This window comes from Ambystoma mexicanum, chromosome 11, assembly GCF_040938575.1.
Source record: "Ambystoma mexicanum isolate Mex_15411 chromosome 11, UKY_AmexF1_1, whole genome shotgun sequence".
Classification (NCBI taxonomy): Eukaryota; Metazoa; Chordata; class Amphibia; order Caudata; family Ambystomatidae; genus Ambystoma; species Ambystoma mexicanum.
Genome location: NC_090934.1, coordinates 1,054,938,925 through 1,054,957,724, shown reverse-complemented (window position 1 = coordinate 1,054,957,724; position 18,800 = coordinate 1,054,938,925). Strand labels below are relative to the sequence as shown.

Sequence of the window (18,800 nt, the reverse complement as noted above, 5' to 3'; positions counted from 1 at the left end):
CAAAATTCTAGGGGTTGAGTTGGGTTAATTGTTTGTCGAAAAATAAGAAATTGTGCGTCATTCTGCCTGTAAATCTCTGTTTAAGAAATGGGGATTTGTAGACAGAATGGTGCACAATCTCTATTTGTAGGCACAGAAATAGCATGAATTAATCTTACAGTGTATTTGAATAATAGTACAAATAATATGGTGGTATTCAACTTACTTGTTTTCTGAAATGAGCAGGTTTCTCTTTAGTTGTTCTTTGTACTTCAAATTCGGCTGCTTCTTTTCAGGAGAATGGTCTTCAATACAATTGTAAAGGAAACAAATAATTAATTTTGTTTGTATATAGCACTGTTTTTAATTTAGACATTGATTTTTCTAATTGACATTGACCCTCAGCTCCTTCCTCAAAATCATGAAAACTATCTTATTCACATAAGATGCGTCGCACCAGTTGAATACATATCATATGTTCTTAATGCATAAACTGTATTGTAATGACTAACTGTACCAACCAAAATATCATTTGTATGCCTTGTGGAATTCATAATGTACCACTGAATACCAATATTTCTGTAACTAAGCTCTTGTAAGTAACAGTGCCTCAATGCCATGGGCTGCTTGCGCAGTACATAAATATAAGTAAATACATGTTTCTGTTTTTGTACAAGTATTGTTGTTTGATTTTTGAACATACTGTGTGCATGCAATTTTGTTTGAGTATGTTAACTCTTCATATTGTACTTTAAATATGTTAGTTCAACCTGCTTTGAAAATGTGTGTGTAAAAAGAAATTAAATAGCAGATCGGTTTGGAAGTGACAGTTGATTTTAGGAGATGGAAAAAATGACAGTATATTCATTTTATAGATTATACAAGCTAAAAGTCAGTTAATCTGTTTATATGAATCTATAAAAAATGTACATGTACTATATAGAAACTATTCATACCTGCAGTTTGTGTTCATGCATATGGATATGCATGCAGCTGCAAGTAGAAATCTTGGGGACTTGTACAGTATTTCTGGTAGAAGGTGCTTTCCAATGAAATGACACTTGCACTTAGATAGATTAACAGTACATTTAAAGTGCTGATCTATGATGATTCAGTTAGATGTAGAGGTCTTGGATGTGATTGGTGGATGTTCATGTGCCTTCTTAGCTATATCCAATTAGGGAATGGCACAGAAAGTGAAAAGGAAATGGTAGAAGGACTGTCCATGTTACGATATGTCCGCGGACATGGCGGTGGTCCGCGGACATCGGGTGTTACATCCGGGGATTTTTGGGTTGGGGAGCCATGCAAATGAGAATGAGCAGATAAAGGGATTGGTCAGGAAAGTTTAGTGGGTGTGTTGTGCCAGGAGAGAGTTTCTCAGATACTCTTTTTGTTGAGAGAAGAACAGATAGCTATGGCTGTGTGTTTCAGAAAACAGATTGTTTGGATTTTGGGAGACTTGTGGATACATTGGTTGAAGGTGCATGCAGAAAGCTGTGGAGTAGCTGTAGATCTTGGATTCCCACATGTGGAAGTGCACAGGCATGGAGTACGTGGAATGAAGTGGTTGGACTTGCTACCTCTCTGTGCTACTTTGGAGACAGAGCAACATCCAGACATAATTGTAATTCATTGTGGAGGGAACAGTTTAGGACATGTGTCTGGAATTTCTTTGCAATTTGCAATGAAAGAAGGACTGGGGAAGGTCATGGACATGTGTCCAAATTCTCAAGTAATTTATTCATGGATTGCGCAGAGACAAATGTGGCTTAGTTCTTCTTCATTTGGTCCACAAATGGAGAAAGCAAGGCGCAATGTCAATAAGGCTGTTTGTGCCATTCTAAGAGATTTTGGCATGTCCTCTTTTCACAATGAAAATATTATGTTTCATAGTATATACATTTTTCGCAGAGATGGAGTCCATCTTACTTATGCTGGCAATCAGTTTTCTTTTGAGAAATGTACAAAATGCATTGCAACCTTTTTTGGAATTGCAGCATGAATTTTGTAGTAGGTGTTGAGCATTTCAAACACAAACAAACACCACCAAAAGGCTCTTTCAGAGCCACACTTCCTCCCAGATAAAACTGCAATGGTTATGATAGGGTAGCACCCCAACATTTTAGATGTCCGCGGACTGTCCGCGGACTTCTAAAAAATACACAGGGACCTGCTTCATTTATTTTCCCTTCTATTTTTTAACTGTGAAAGGCGGCTCTGAAAAGAGCCTTTTTTTATTTTTGTTGTTTTATATTTTTTTTGTTTTTTTATACAAGACACACTAGGAGAGGAGGGGAAAGGAGGGTAAGGGGGGACACCAACCACGGGGATTAGAAAGGGCAAGCTGAGAGAGGAAGATGTAAAGTGGGTTTTACTTGGGTAGTGAGCAGACCTTCTCGTGCTCTGAGACGATAGCCTCAAAAGTACTATGAAGTCTCTCCCCCCTGCACAGTACTGCGTCGCAGTACATACACTCAACTGTGACCCTCGAAAGGTAAAGGTCATCAGTATTGCGTATGACCTGTGAGGCAGCTTGAGGAATATTTTGTCCCACAGGAGTGTTCTTTGTGGTGACAGGATCAGAAACAGAGGATGAAGTAGAGGAAGTCAACCTGCTATGCTCCTCGCAAGGTTCAACCTTGCGAATGGCCCCAGAGTGGAATAACCTTAGGTGTCGCTTCATTGTAGTTGTCCCAAAGCTGTATGAACCATGCCTCCCGCGACTGAGTACCATTTTGCACTTGTTGCAGGTCACTTGGTTCGCACGCGCCTTAGGACCATTTCCATGAATGGTAAATAACCGCCACACCCAAGACTCACGCCGAGTGCTGGTAGTAGGGACTTCCACTACCTCATTCTCATCATCCTCTTCATCCTCCTGTGCATCCTCACTCCTGTTCCCCTCTTCAGGCCCTTGGGGAGGTGGTTGTGGTGGAGGGGTTGGGGGTGGTGCTGAGGCAGATGCAGCACCAGGTGGCATGAGTGGAGCCACGGAAGCCATCAGCTTGGCGTTGAAAATCTGCAAATTGGCAGCAAAATTCGCTTTGCTCTGTAGGATAGCCAGAAACACAATGAGAATGAGCTCTAGGGCGTGGTCTTTTATAGGGGTGCTTGTGCGCGGTTCACGGACATGCGCGCTGTCCGCAGACAGATCAAACAGAAAAAAGGGTTCAAAGAGTCACAAAAAGTATGTAGAAACTCAGGATTACTATGTGGGACTTGTTCTATGGTGAGTCTTTATTGAAAAATATTGTAGATTACTTGAAAATGCAGTTTTAAATTGCTCGGGGACACAAACAGTGTTCGCAATCAGAACATACGCTGATCATGGGCGCGGTCACATGATAGGTTTGCGAATATGTTTGTGAAGGGAGCGGGTGTCCGCAGGGCACCAAATGCACTGAAACTGTTTTGCGCATGCGCGTTGGTGTTCTACGGACACTGTTCGGGTCCTGAAGTGATTAAAAGTGTGCCACAAGTGTAACGAACAATTACGGACAGGCGTTTGTTCTTAGAACAGTTTTAACTTGCCTGAGAACAATACGGACAGGCATAGCGTCCTCAGGACACCCCCATTTTGTTTATTTACGAACATCCCGGGACACTTGATGTGTTCTTAGAACAGTTTCAACCTGCCTACGAACAGTACAGACAGGCATAGCGTCCTCAGGACACCTCCATTTCGTTTATTTATGAACATTTTAGGACACAGACTGTGTTCTTAGAACAGTTTCAACTTGCCTGCGAACAATACGGACAGGTATAGCGTCCTCAGGACACCCCCATTTTGTTTATTTACGAACATCCCGGGACACTTGATGTGTTCTTAGAACAGTTTCAACCTGCCTACGAACAGTACGGACAGGCATAGCGTCCTCAGGACACCCCCATTTCATTTATCTACGAACATTTTAGGACACTTGATGTGTTCTTATAACAGTTTCAACCTGTCTACGAACAGTAAGGGCAGGTATAGTGTCCTCAGGACACCCCTATTTCGTTTAATTACGAACATTTCAGGACACAGCTTGTGTTCTTAGAACAGTTTCAACTTGCCTGCGAACAATACGGACAGGCATTGCGTCCTCAGGACACTCCCATTTTGTTTCTTTACGAACATTTCAGGACACTGTGTGTGTTCTTAGAACAGTTTGAACTTGCTAGCGAACAGTACAGACAGATATAGTGTTCTTAGGACACCTCCATTTTCGTTTCTTCACAGACATTCCAGACACCCGCGCTGTCTGCGGACACCTCAACTGCTTTTTAAAAAACAAAAGCAACAAATGAATTAGGACACAATATAATAATTTTACTTTATTTTACATGTATGTTAAATTTATGACAGAGAAGGTGAGGCAGAAACTGAAACAAAAACAGGAGAATTGGGGGTTTCAATAGGATTTATATGAGGTGAAGAAGGGAAGTCTCAGCAAAACATTTTGGTTCATGGAGAGGGTTTGGGGATAATTGACTGGGATATGGTGAGGGGGGGCAGGTACATGTGGGACAATGGTATGTAGTTGTTTGTTTGAAGTGATCCTCCACAAAGTTTTTTAAATTATTAAAATTTGCCAAGAGTAGGTCCATTTTTTCTTCTGTGTGCTGAAGAGTCTTATCCAATACTGCTTTTTCTTTAGTATTTTCAATTTTTGTATGGTCGGTACAAAAAAAATATATATGTTAAATGTATATAATATAATATTAATTAATTGGTTTATATAGTAAAGTGTCTACCATTAGATTCACAATCTTCTGACATTTCCCCACGTGGGAAATGCTCCTCTAGCCACTCCAGAGTACTAGACATTTCTGTGAGAAAAAAAACATTTTTTTTGTATTGAATACAGAAAGTTTACAAATATATGAGTAAAATGCAGTACACTTACTACTTCAGGTAAGGTGTGTTCTGAGTGGTCTGTAGATCTGCTGTTGCTCTTAGTTGTGGAGTTTCTGTGAGGTAATCATGTTGGAAGCCTATCTTTCTTCTTTTGGTATATTCCATTTTAGAACATATTGGGGGTCATTACGACTCAGGCAGTAACCATGGCGCTAGTAGCGCCATGGTTGCCACCGGGATTTTACCGATTGCACCATGGTGAATGGTGGAATTACCGCCCCATTCCAAGGTTGGCGGGGCGGTAATTCCCCATTCACCATTGGCCCTTCCCCATTCCCATTTTTGCCCCCATAGGGCTCAATGGATATGGGGAAGGCGGTAGTTACGGTACCGCAAATTGCGGTACTGTAAATTCCTCCAAGGTCCCTTTGCGGGTCCAATCCTTAACGGCTGGTAAAAACCAGCTGTTAAGGTTGGAACCCGCAAAGGGACCTCGTAATTAGGCAGTAAGGGGTTAACGGTGCCGCCACCTTTTACGGCGCCGTTAACCCCTTACTGCCTGGGTCGTAATGAGGCCCATTGTATTTAAATGAATGGTTAGTGTGTTATATATATGGGTTACAATTCTTATTTATTACTACATATAATGTGTATGTGTGCTGGTTTGTGAATTTGTCAAATGTTCATATGTTATGATATAACAATTAAACATACCCCCCAGACTTATTGGGTAGTGGTGCTGTTGTCCGCACATGTCCGCGGACATTAAAAGACTTTGCGGACATCAAATTCAGTAGAGGGGGTTCAGTATGTTCTATGTCACTTGTACATAAAGTCAGATTTATTATTGTTAAGTTGCGCTACTAAAAACCTATGAAATTCAGTAAAAAAACTTTGTTAAAGCACGTTATGGTTAAGTTGCGCTACTAAAAACCTATGAAATTCAGTGAAAAAACTTTGTTTAAGGGACGTTATGGTTAAGTTGCGCTACTAAAAACCTATGAAATTCAGTGAAAAAACTTTGTTAAAAGTATGTTATGGTTCCAAGTAAAACCGAAAACCCCCTGCAATTCGCCGGTTATGGTAAGCTAAGCAACCATATCTCGCGCCACCACCGTGCACTGCTAAGACTAACACCCACGACAGCAAAGATGACATCACAAATGTCATTGATGACATCACTGATGACATCACATATGAATTTACTTTTCATGAAATGTCTGTACAAAGGAATCTTATTAAAATGTTGAGAAAAAAGTGTCAAGGACCATTGGAATAAATATTATGAGCTAATTAGTGCATTAAGCAATGCATTGATATAAATAGCATTCTATTATGAAGTTCTATCCAGTATACTAAGCTACTCATGCAGAAACCTAGGCATTGTGTACAGCATACATGAGGAAGGTATAATATTCATAATGTTGATATGTTGAATAATGAAATGATAACTGTTTTCTTATTAGAGTTTTATGTACTGTGAAATATGTAATAAGTAGCAAATAAAACCCACGTATTACATAATTGCATTATTACAGACAAAACACAAAGACACAATAACGCATACAAATATGTGTATATACAGGGAAAGTGAAGTAAGCAAAAAAGCAGAAGTAGTAGCAGAAACAATTCATAACCTAACTGATTATCTTTATGCTAATAAATGATTGCTCTGTTGCAAAGCTGCTATTTATCCTATGTATATGTATCACATGATGTGACTGGACCCTAAGGAAAGTAGTGTGAGCACAATGTATACAAATATGAACATATACAGGGAAAGTATAGTATAGTAAGAAAAAAAACAACAGAATTATCAGAAAGTGTTGATAACTCTACTGATTATTTTCATGCACAGAAAGGATTGCTGTCTTTCAAGCTTGTGTCTTCCCCTATGTATATGTTTCATATGATATGAGTGGACCCTAAGAGAATTACTGTAAGAACATACTTGAAGGATAAGTCTACAAATATAGTACGTTTACAATTTTTAGTTCCTGACTGTTACTGAAGAAAACCATGTGGCCTACATATGTCAGTAAAGGAAAAAAGAGGGTGACAGACATGTGATGTCATCAGTGATGTCATCAATGACATTTGTGATGTCATCTTTGATGTCGTGGGTGTTAGTCTTAGCAGTGCACGGTGGTGGCACGAGTTATGGTTGCTTAGCTTACCATAACTGGCGAATTTCAGGGGTTTTTCGGTTTTACTTGGAATCATAACATCCCTTTAACAAAGTCTTTTCACTGAATTTCATAGGTTTTTAGTAGCACAACTTTTTACGTCCCTTTAACAAAGTTTTTGTCACTGAATATATATATATTTCTGAGGCTTGTGGAATCTGCTTAGATCACATGCTGTGCATAGGCCGACATCTAGTGGAAGCTGCAGAGTATTACAGTTTGTTTTTCGAAACTCGAAAATGGGCGTCGACACAGGCGTGCCAGTAATACTATCCCTAGTGTGACGTCCACTGTACCCAAGATCCCTCACGCGTCTAGGATCCTCAGATTGTTTTTTTCCGCCATACTGGTCGGAAGCATTTTGCGGAGTCCCCTGGCCTTAGCCATACTTTTGCTAATAATCAAATTTATAATTCTTATTGACATCCTTCCCCACCCCAACGTCGACCCTCGACACTCGACGACGGCTAGAGAAGATATTGACCGTCGGCTGCTGCACGACGGATCGGGGCCTCGGAAGGCCGCTGGCCTCGGCCCGGGCATAGTAGGCCGCTGGCCTCGGCCCTGCAAGTAGGGAGAGTGGGGGGTGGTACATACTCTTCACTCTTGATATATAGGTACACCTTATATATTTCCTACACTTACCAGCCCGCTGCCTCAAGGTGCGTATGGAGGGTACCCCTTTCCAATTCTGCCCCAAGTGCAACCGCAAATACCCTTGGGTCGACAGGCACGCCACGTGCAATCTCTGCTTGCCGAGGGACCACCCCGAAGCGAACTGCAGAGCGTGTAGTAGGTTTAAACCTAAGACACTTAAGGACCGTTCGACAAAGCGTTGGGCCCACCACGCCAGGCAGGCGGCCATGGCAGCGGAGGGCGCCTTCAGCGATGGCAGCGACGCCGTACTTTCGGACGGCGAGGGCATTACGGCGTCGAAAGACAGCCGAGCGCAGGTCCCCGACCTCGGAAGGTCGTCCGGCAGGGCGGCTATGGGGAAGACCCCCGGCGACGCAAGCGCTACACACCCTACACACACTAAACACACTAAGTCCAACCGAACCTCGACGACGTCGACTTCTCGGAAAGAGGCACAAATAGAACGGTCCTACTCAGTGTCCTCTGGGCGCTCTCGATCAAGATCGCCTCATGACGCAAGGCAATCATCCACTCTTGCCAAGAGTGCCTCGCTCCCTAGACTAACGGAAGTTCGATCGTCGGAGGACGAAGACGACTTCCACCCCCAGGCCGCGCTCCTACAGACGGAGCCCGCAGTTAACACCAGAGAGGCCCCACGCTCGAAAGACACAGATGCCTCTTCCGATCCTCGACGCCAGACGTCGAAAGTCTCCGGGGCCTCCAAGGGACAGGGAAAACACTTTTCCACTCACGGGGAAGGGGGGAAACAGCGGAAAGCACATTCTTCCACTCCTGTAAGACCATCCTTTCCCCCAAAGCACACAGACAAATACAAGTCTACTGCAACATCCAGCAAGGGTACCCTTGATAAGTCCCCAAAATTGCCTACTAAAGTCATCCCCTGTTCCAAAGAATGGTCCAGTGAAGACATAGACAGGGTCATGTCAAGGATGTCTTCCTTGGCAGATTTCTACGACAAGAATCCAGAGCATTTCCTCTCGTATGACCCTCAGGGGGCCACACCCTCAAGTTCCACTGATCCTATCCCCCTAAGTAAAAAGGCCCGGTTTGAAAGACCTGAACCCTTTGAGGTGCAGCCTTACTCTACTCCATACTCTACTCCACACCCCAGGTACCAAGGAGAGCCTTTCCCTGAGGGGGACCAGGAGTTTGAAACTATGGAGGAACAAACCGGGGCGGAATACTATGCGGATGATGAGGACCAGGAGGAGGGAGAAGATGAGCAGGAAATTTACAGAGTAGATTCCCCGGTAGAGAACGAAGCCCCAATTACCGACTCGCCAGTCGATAACCAACCCCTCCTTAATGAGGTTCTCGCTCGCGCGGCAGAACATTTTCACATCGACACCCACGGTGTACAGGAGGAAAGGGACTTCGCAGAAGAGTTGGTGGGAGAGAGGAGGCCGGTCGCTCAGACCATCCCTATCCTTAAATCCATCCAACGAAGAATAGATCCGTACCTGGTGAACCCAAACCTCACCAGAGCAGTCAACCCCAGGGTCGAAAAACTTTTCCGGGCAGCCCAGTCTGACCCTCTCTATATAAGAGGACATCTTAAACCAGACTCCCTAGTTGTTACCAACACTCGGAAAAGGGCTGGAACACCCTTATCTTCGTCAGAAGCTCCTCCCGACAAGGAGAGCAAAAAACTTTACGGGTTTGGCAGGAAGGTAGCCTCAACGTCCGCCTACCAAGCAAGGATTGCTAACTCCACCACCCTGTTGGCCAGCTACAACTGCAATCAATGGGAAGAGGTCGCGGCACTCATAGCCTCTGCTCCTGAACCGTTAAAAGGCCAATTGGCTCGGATCTCGGCAGAAGGGAGAGCCGTGTCTGGTTGCATATTAAAAGCAACTTTCGACGTCGCAGACAATGCAGGGAGATTGATAGCAGAAGGTACTGTTATCAAAAGACATGCGTGGTTACGGCAGTCGGGGTTCAAAACAGAAACTCAGGCTTCATTAATAGATAAGCCGGTGGAACCAGATCTATTGTTTGGGAAAGTGGTCGAAGACGCACTAAAAAACGCCAAGGAAGAATACGAAACACTGAAATCCCTTGGCCAACTAACCAACAAACCCCCTAACCAGAGGGGGAACAGTAATTTTCGTCGCCCACATGGCCAAAATTCACAAAGAGGCAACTATGCCTAGGGACAGGGTACACAGTGGAACAACAGCCAGCAGCAGTCTACCCAAAGTTACGGCAGGGGTAACAAAAGAGGTCGTGGGAGAGGCAGAGGCAGCCCCAACAAGGGAGGTGGCACGCCTCCACCAAAGCAGTGACGCTCAGTTCAGGGTCTCTTCTCACGCAACCCCAGTAGGGGGACGCATTTCCAACTTCACCCAGGTTTGGGAAGGGATCACCTCAGACAGATGGGTGCTGTCAACAGTGTCCACAGGATATTGTATAGAATTACTGCAGCGTCCCCGGAACCATCCTCCACGACAAAGAGTACACTCCTTAGAACATCAGAAGATCCTTCTCGAGGAGATCGCCATTCTGCTAGAAAAGGACGCGATAGAACTCGTCCCAGGACACCAGGTAAACAAGGGTATCTATTCAACTTACTTCCTTGTGCCAAAGAAAGATTTGACAATGCGCCCAGTATTGGACTTACGGCCTGCCAACAAGTATGTCAAGCCCCAAAAATTCCGTATGACCACGCTACAAGAGGTAATCCCCCTCCTAAAAAAGGGGGATTACATGGCAACCTTGGATATGAAAGATGCTTATTTTCATATTTCCATGCTCCCGGCGCACAGAAAGTACTTGCGCTTCAAGGTGGACAGTCGCCACTACCAATTCAAGGTACTGCCCTTCGGGATAACTTCAGCACCAAGGGTATTCACCAAGGTACTGGCGGTGGCAGCTGCACACCTACGCAGGGAGGCAATCCCAGTGTACCCTTATCTGGACGACTGGCTCATAACGGGGGAAACCCCAGGGATTTGCAGGACAAACATTCAAAGGACTATCGACCTCCTCCACGAATTAGGCTTCTCAATCAACGAGAAGAAGTCAAGCCTGGTGCCAAGCACCTCAAAACAGTTCCTAGGAGCAATCCTAGATACTCAGAAAGGGTTGACCTTCCCTTCGGAAGAAAGAATTCGGAATATACTACTGCAAATTCCACATTATCAGTCCGGTCAACAAATAACGGTACGCAAAGCAATGCGGTTACTGGGCATGATGGCGTCATGCATTTACCAGGTCCCCCACGCGTGACTGCGCATGCGTCCCATGCAGGAATGGTTGGCGAAACAGTGGTCTCAGGCAAGTGGTCAGCGGGACGATCTAGTGGTCGTTTCGCCAACACTTGTACAGAGCCTACACTGGTGGACAAGAGAGAATCTCGCAAGGGGAAAAACCTTTTACGATCCCGAAGTACAAGCAGTGGTGACTACAGATGCATGCCTGACTGGGTGGGGAGCTCACCATCTCCACCACACAGCTCAGGGTCTCTGGTCTCACTCAGTAGCCAAGAACCACATAAACCTGCTAGAGCTTCTGGCAGTATTCAGAGCGCTTCGGGCGTTCGAGCCCCATCTACTAAACTTGTCGGTGCAGATCCTGACGGACAGCACGACAGCCATGTTCTATCTGAACAAGCAAGGAGGGACTCGTTCGCCAAATCTGTCCAAGCTTGCCCAGGAAATCTGGATATGGGCACTCAAACGGAACATATTCCTGTCATCGCAACATGTTCCAGGGGAGCTCAATTCCCTAGCGGATGCTCTAAGCAGAGACTCCCTCCCAGAAGAACACGAATGGGTCCTTCACAGAAAGATCGTAGAAGATCTCTTCTTTCAGTGGGGTTTCCCCACTATAGACTTATTCGCCACAAGCGAAAACAAACAATGCCCAGGATTTGCATCCAGGTTCCCCCAGCCAGACTCCCAAGGGAACGCCCTGTGGATGAACTGGTCAGGGATGTTTGCGTACGCTTTTCCACCAACTCCTCTCATCAGGAAAGTGGTGTACAAGATGAACAAGGAATCAATGACGCTCATCCTAGTTGCTCCCATGTGGGCGAGACAACCATGGTTTCCACACCTACGCAGGATGGCGGTGTGCGAGCCCATCAAACTTCCAGCCTGGTACAACCTACTGTCCGAGCAACTAGGTCAAACAGTGCACCAGCAATCCACCTCAATGAACCTGGCAGCATGGCTCCTGAGGTCATAGAGTTTGGACATCTCAAATTACCACAGAGGTGTATGGACATCCTAAAAGAATCCAGGAAACCAAACACAAGGCACTGTTACTTTGACAAGTGGAAGAGATTCGTTATTTGGTGCCAGAATAAACAAATCAACCCTGTTGATTGCACTCCTTCCAACATTGTGACATACATGCTCCACCTGCTGGACGCAGGATTGGTTTTTAACTCTCTAAAGGTACACCTGGCAGCCCTCTCGGCTTACACCACATCCCATAACAGAGTGTTGTGGTGGAAAGTACCAGTAGTTAAAGCCTTCATGGAAGGAGTAAAGAGACTTCACCCTCCTATTTCGAACCCACCGCCAGGATGGGACCTTAATGTGGTGCTAGCTAAGCTCATGGGCCCCCCTTTCGAACCCATGCATAAAAGTAGTCTCAAACACCTGACTTATAAAACGGCCTTCTTAGTAGCCATTACCTCTATAAGAAGGGTCAGTGAAGTTCAGGCTCTGTCAGTGCAGGATCCTTTCTTTACTATCCATAAAGACAAACTGGTTTTACGCACACACCCTAGGTTCTCACCTAAATTTATATCAAAGTTCCATGTAAACCAGTCCATCGAGCTTCCGGCTTTCTTCCAGAACCCACAAAGCTCGGCTGAGGTGAAACTACACACCCTAGATGTGCGTAGGGCGGTCCTCTACTATGTAAATAAAACCAGACCACTAAGGAAAACAGATCAACTGTTTGTCTCCGTAGCTACAGGCAGAGAGGGAGATCGCGTCTCTAAAGGCGCTATCTCGAAGTGGATTATCAACTGTATACAGCTGTGTTACTCTCTTTCTGGGAAAACTCTGCCTTTTACGCCAAGAGCCCACTCTACTAGAGGCATTGGGGCCACTCTGGCTTTCATTGCAAATGTTCCCCTCGACACCATTTGCAAAGCAGCTACTTGGAGCTCCATTCACACTTTTACTCAGCATTACTGCATTGACACTCATTCCAAGACAGATACACAAGTGGGACAAGCGGTTCTAAGACACCTGTTTGCTCATGACCCTTCTCACATCCCACCTCCTTCTTCTGGTACTGCTCGCTAATCTATGCACAGCATGTGATCTAAGCAGATTCCACAAGCCTCGTAAGGGATACATTACTCAACGTAATCGTATTTCTGATGCTTGTATCTGCTTAGATTCACATGCGACCCACCCTTCCTCCCCTCCGAGAGAAGGCGCATGATTGCTTGTAGTCTTACCTTTCTGTCTATCTGCTTGGATTATCTGTACTCACGCTACTCCTCATGCTTCCTCATGTCAGAAAAAATACAATCTGAGGATCCTAGACGCGTGAGGGATCTTGGGTACAGTGGACGTCACACTAGGGATAGTATTACTGGCACGCCTGTGTCGACGCCCATTTTCGAGTTTCGAAAAACAAACTGTAACGCTCCGCAGCTTCCACTAGATTTCGGCCTATGCACAGCATGTGAATCTAAGCAGATACAAGCATCAGAAATACGATTACGGTGAGTAATGTATCCCATATATATATGGTTGGTTTGGGTAATTAAATTAGTATAATGCTATTGGGTGGGGGGTTACAGGGTTTTTTGAATTGGGTGGAGGGTTGCGGGGGGCTGCCCCCTGCATATATGTCTGAATTGACCTTTTAAATTTGGTCAATTCTCCCGCGGACAATTCTCCCGCAAGCAATTTGGAAAAGAACAATTCGTATACAACCGCTGCAAATAGTGGAATTATACCAAGAGATTTCCGCATACAGGCCTATTCAGAAATTGAGAGATTCCAAGACAGGACTGTGGATGGACAGCAGGGCCGGGGCAGAGTCAGTCGTATATCTTGAAAGTCCATTTGACGTGTAACTGAATCTGCTCCTAACATTCAAATTCTCAGACGCACCGGTTGAGAGAGAAATAACAAAGTTTAGATGAGAACTGACAAATATAGGACTTTTGGGTTGCTCAATGAAGAAACTGATCACGTTGCAAGCTATTCTGATCATATGCCAAGACATTGATAGCATTTGCCAGATATTCTTATCATGTACATAAGTGCTACTATCATTTTTCAGGTATTGTCACACTCAGACTCCCATTATATTACCCAGGTAGTGCTATTATGTAACTAATTGCGCACGTCATTTTCATGAATTGCTATCAAATGCGCAGGTACTTGCATCATTTCCTGGGAGCCAGGCTGGGCATGGGAAGATCACGGACGCGCTTCTTCCCACCATCTCATGTCAGCAAGGGAGAAGCACAGCATTGCCACTCTTCCTTGTCAAGCTAAACTCTCCGGCCCCACTATAAAGGCACCTGGAAGCTAAGTCCAGAGCCGGCCTTAAGGCAGGGTGAGCCGGGCAGCTGCCCGGGGCGCTCTCCGGCCCCACTATAAAGGCACCTGGAAGCTAGGTCCAGAGCCGGCCTTAAGGCAGGGTGGGCTGGGGAGCTGCCCGGGGCGCCCTGCCATTAGACCACCGCCACACCAGCTCAGCAGAGATATTCAAGGTCTCCCCCTGGGCTGGCGTGGTGTGAGAAGGTGCGGCAGGTGCCCAATTGAAATAAAATGTGCTCCGCTCTCTGGAGCGGAGTGCATTTAATAACAATAGGGCAACCGCCGTGCCTATTGAAAAATGTGGTCGCTTCCCCACACCCCAGGCCGCATGATTAGGGGCACATGGAGGGAGGGGCTCTAAATATTTGATTTGCTTTCCGGGGGGGTTGCAGCTTCTAAGGCCGGCCATGGCTGGGTTCATGCATTTCTCTTCCACTCCTGTTCACTGGCAAAGGTAGAGGAGCATGGTGTCCCTGCGCTTCCCACATGTGTGGACCAGTGGACCAACTGCAGAAGGGGTTATACAGATAGGCGTGAGTCAGTGCAGGGGCTCAAAATCCCTAATCATCGCCTGCTCCTCGGCCTTCCATGATTTTCAGGTGATTGACAGGGAACAGGGGGGAACATGCACTCTCTGGTCTCTGCCTGTATGGATCATCCCCTGGCCTGACAGGAGGGTGAGGTGCAGGGGACATACCTACTTACGTTTCTAAACACAAAACCCGGAGAATGATGTCACTGATGCCCGCCCCCTTTTCCAAGACCCCGCCCACCCGCCTCAACCACTTTATAAAAAAAAAAAACAATGTAAGCCACCCGCGTGGGGGTGGACGCATTCAGGCTGAATCCATATTTGGCCCTGGGAATATCCTGTTTCGTCCAATGTAAGAGACAGAATCCTTCAAATCCCGTCATGGAGCACTAATCAACATGACCAACGCTAGAAAACTGTTCTGGGCACCAGAATGACATCCTGATTTCCTGCACAGCCTACACATCACCCCCCCCACCCCTTCTCCCATATTCTGACCTCACTGAGCAGCCGCAGTTCCCCGTGCTCAAGCTCATATGTCTGTAGGACGCCAGTACCAAGCAGATAATTTCCCAGGCAGCCACTTGCAGTCAAAAACACTTTTAGTTAATTGATTTCTGAATGTGGCCGATGATCTGGGTTTCTCTAGAGGGCTGCATGTGGTGGTTGCAGAACTCCACTCTGCAAGCTACTTCCCTTGACAACAAAACACTGACCGGTTTATGAACTCACCTGTAAACAACAAAGAAGGCCTACTCCCTCGAGTGACAGTGTATCCCACATCTGTGTTAAGATTTGTAACAGTAATGTAGCCCAATGCCAAATAACGTGATTCCAAGCGGGGATGTGTCCTCAATCCTTAGATTCTGCACACACCTCAATGTGATTGGCCGCAAACGGTGTGTTTGTAGCCCATCACATCGAGGAGTGGGCAGATTTTTGTGAATTGCCGGAAATCCAGGAGACTCCACGCTCTTCCCCAGAGATCCGTAGAAGAGTGTCAAAACTTAGAGTCTCCAGAGACTAAGCAGGGATTGCAGGGGACAGAATCACAATGCCTCAATCACCTGCTAGCCGGCCACTATTAAAGGACATTATTTCTCACGCTGACCACATCCAAATGTGAAATGGGTAGCAGGTTAAACACTCCACCTACAGAGCCTGGTACAGTCAGGGGCTTTTATTCAGCCTTCTCATTTTGTAAAATGATGGACATAGAAGAAAGACTTTAGGGCTGTCCCCGTAAAAGGAAACACTAATCACACAGTTCAGTCTAGTATTTTGCAGGCGATGGGACACAAGCACCCACTTGCTTCTTCGGCGCTCAACCAGATAATCCATAGAGCTGTTACATAAAATATTTGTTTTAAAACTATTTGTATCAAGGGTTCAACAGGAAGCCAACATGAAAAATATATTTTGAATGCACTTCCTCCTCAAAGTTCTGCCATTTCAGTGCATGATTTCTGTTTCTTTTTTTCTTAGTTAGTCCTTACTGAACATTCTTGTTTTCTTCTAGTGCATTTCAATGGGGTGAAGCTCGTGGTGAAGACCCCAGAGGATGCTCTTTTTGCACACCGTGGCGGCAATATAACCCTCCCTTGCCATTTCCACTATGAACCGAAGCTTGAGACACCGCGAAGGATACGGATTAAATGGTCGAAGTTGCACCAAGACAACACAAAGGACAGTGACGTGTTAGTGGCAATAGGACTGAAACACCGCAGCTACGGGGAGTATCGCAGTCGTGTGCACCTACAGCGGAAGGGGCCACACGAAGCATCCCTCGTGATCTCTGACCTGCGACTGGAGGATTATGGGAAATACAAGTGCGAGGTGATTGATGGTCTGGAGGACGAAAGTGGGATTGTGGAGTTGGAACTGCGAGGTAAGAAGAGGAGAGTTACAGAGAGGCCTTTCCATTATTTCATTGCGTTGTACCAATTTGGGAGAATCAGTGACATAAAAGAATAAGCAGGGGAGGCCGCTGGACTTATTAAGTAGGACATTTTAACTTTTTTTTAGGAGTCACTGCAAAGCTATTGAGTCTTATGCTGTGATCCCCACTCTTTTTGTTTCTGCGCATGCGCAAAACCTTTCAGCCTTTGGAGTCAATGGGAAAAGCACAGCTTCGGTTGAATCCTATGGGGGAGGGGCATCATTTGTAGGTAGTGTTCTGGCTTGGGGGGACGGCTATAGGGCTGCTGTGACATGCATGAACAGGTAAATAAATGAGATGGAGTGTTATGCGGCCAAGGAGGCTGCATATAAGTTAGTGCTTGAAGTTAATGACATTAAGCAGGCACATTAAAAAGACTTCCATTCACTGCAGTGAACAGAAGTCTTTCTACTATGTCTATGCGTAATGTAACTGTGCGCGCACATTTCCTACCCTTCAGATGTATGCACTACATATCTCAGCACTAATTAGTACTCTTTGTAAAATGACAGTACATTTTGAGATAGTAATGTCCTCATCGCAAAATGCCCTGTAAACTGACGAAAATACTCAAATAGAGCCCATGTCCATGTAACCAGTAAAATACCTTTGGCGGCTGACAAACATGTACAAGTTAGGGTTTGCTTACTATGCATAATAGACAGAATTCCATTCACTGCATTGTTTACTGGTTATACAGGCCTTATTTTCATGCTGACATAGATTCTGGTGAAAAGGATGGCGCTTTATCAATGACCAGAAATGATAAAAAAAATAGCAATCACAATATATATTTATGAATTAAATGATTTGGTGCCTTACAGTAGCATTTCACTTTGTATTCTTAAGGAGGATAACCAATAGCTTAAACATGATATACCTAATGCATCTTCCACCTCTCCATCCTGAATCTCCATTCTGCAAACCTCTGCATGAACTTGTCCCTCTACGTGAAGATTAGTTGGTTTAGGTGGCGAGGCATTCTTATTATGTGCCTCTGCATTGCACCTGAAATGAGAAGTTGGCTGAGCTAGTGCTTCAGAGCCTTTTGCATTTATCTCAGGAGGATAGCTCAGGGGCCACATGCTCACCTGGGAAGCAAGACGACACGGAGGACCACAGGTTCAATCCGTGGGTCCGTGCTTAGAAACCTCTGGGTATTAAGCGTGTTATAAATAACCTATCATATCATATTTTGCAGAAAGCCCTGATGCCCATGGATTCCAACTAGATACTGGCTAGATGGTTAAGGTTGTTTAGCTCCAACCTGCTTAATCCGTGGTTCATCAGATGCCGTAAGCAGGGACTCTTGAGTGTCTTCTTAAACTTAAAAATCAAAGGGGCCTCTCTCTTCCTTCAGGGTTGTGTAACTTCAGGTCTTGAGGGCCGGAAACCTGATAGGGTTTCAGGATATCCCTCATGAATATTCATGAGAACAAATGTGCATTAATTCACAATCATTGTATGCAAATTTATCTCATGAATTTTAATGAGAGGTGCCCTGAAAATCCAACATGGAGCCAGCCTTCGAGGCCTGGAGTTGGACAACCAATGCCTGTCCTCCCCTCCCCGTTTGTGCCAGTAGTAAATTTGCAAAGATTCAATCACTAGCGGCCATAGCTCTGGGCCGGTAGGGAACGATATCTTTTCATATCTAACCTAATCCTCGCAGCAACCAGTTACTCGAACGCAGATGTTTCTATCCTAGTGTAAAGGCACAGTATGCAGGCTCTGTCTCTGTCATCTGCATGCTTTCCTTTGCATGCCATTGTTGTTCAAAATGTCACCCTGCATTCAAGAAATACAATACAAATGCAGTCTTAGAGCCAGATCCAATGAATGCAGTTCAGAAAACCTCTGTAAAAAAGATCTCTTCAAACTGGCTTCCTGACGAGAGACCAGATGCTGCAGGCGACCCATTAACTAATGCCGGCCAGGGGGTCATTCCAAGCATTAGGTTTAACTGTTGGGTTTCCGACTTTCCAGGACAATGCGTTCCTATCGGTATTCAAAATCCTCCATCGTGACCAAAATGGCGGTGCAATGCAGTAGAAACTCTGCAAATAAATAAATAAAAAGAGTGGCACACCTTGGTATTTATTTTTGTAAACACAAAAATTCACTGCCAGACACAGAGATCAAT

The 18,800-nt window shown here is 45.2% G+C and overlaps 1 protein-coding gene across 1 annotated transcript in view; it reads left to right on the top strand.

Moving 5' to 3' along the window:
- Positions 1-18,800, top strand: part of HAPLN3 (hyaluronan and proteoglycan link protein 3) — an 87,779-nt gene that overhangs the window by 38,656 nt on the left and 30,323 nt on the right. Inside the window, exon 3 of the mRNA XM_069624297.1 lies at positions 16,238-16,606. Within this exon, the coding sequence (XP_069480398.1) occupies positions 16,238-16,606 (369 nt within the window). The remainder of the gene's footprint in view (positions 1-16,237; positions 16,607-18,800) is intronic.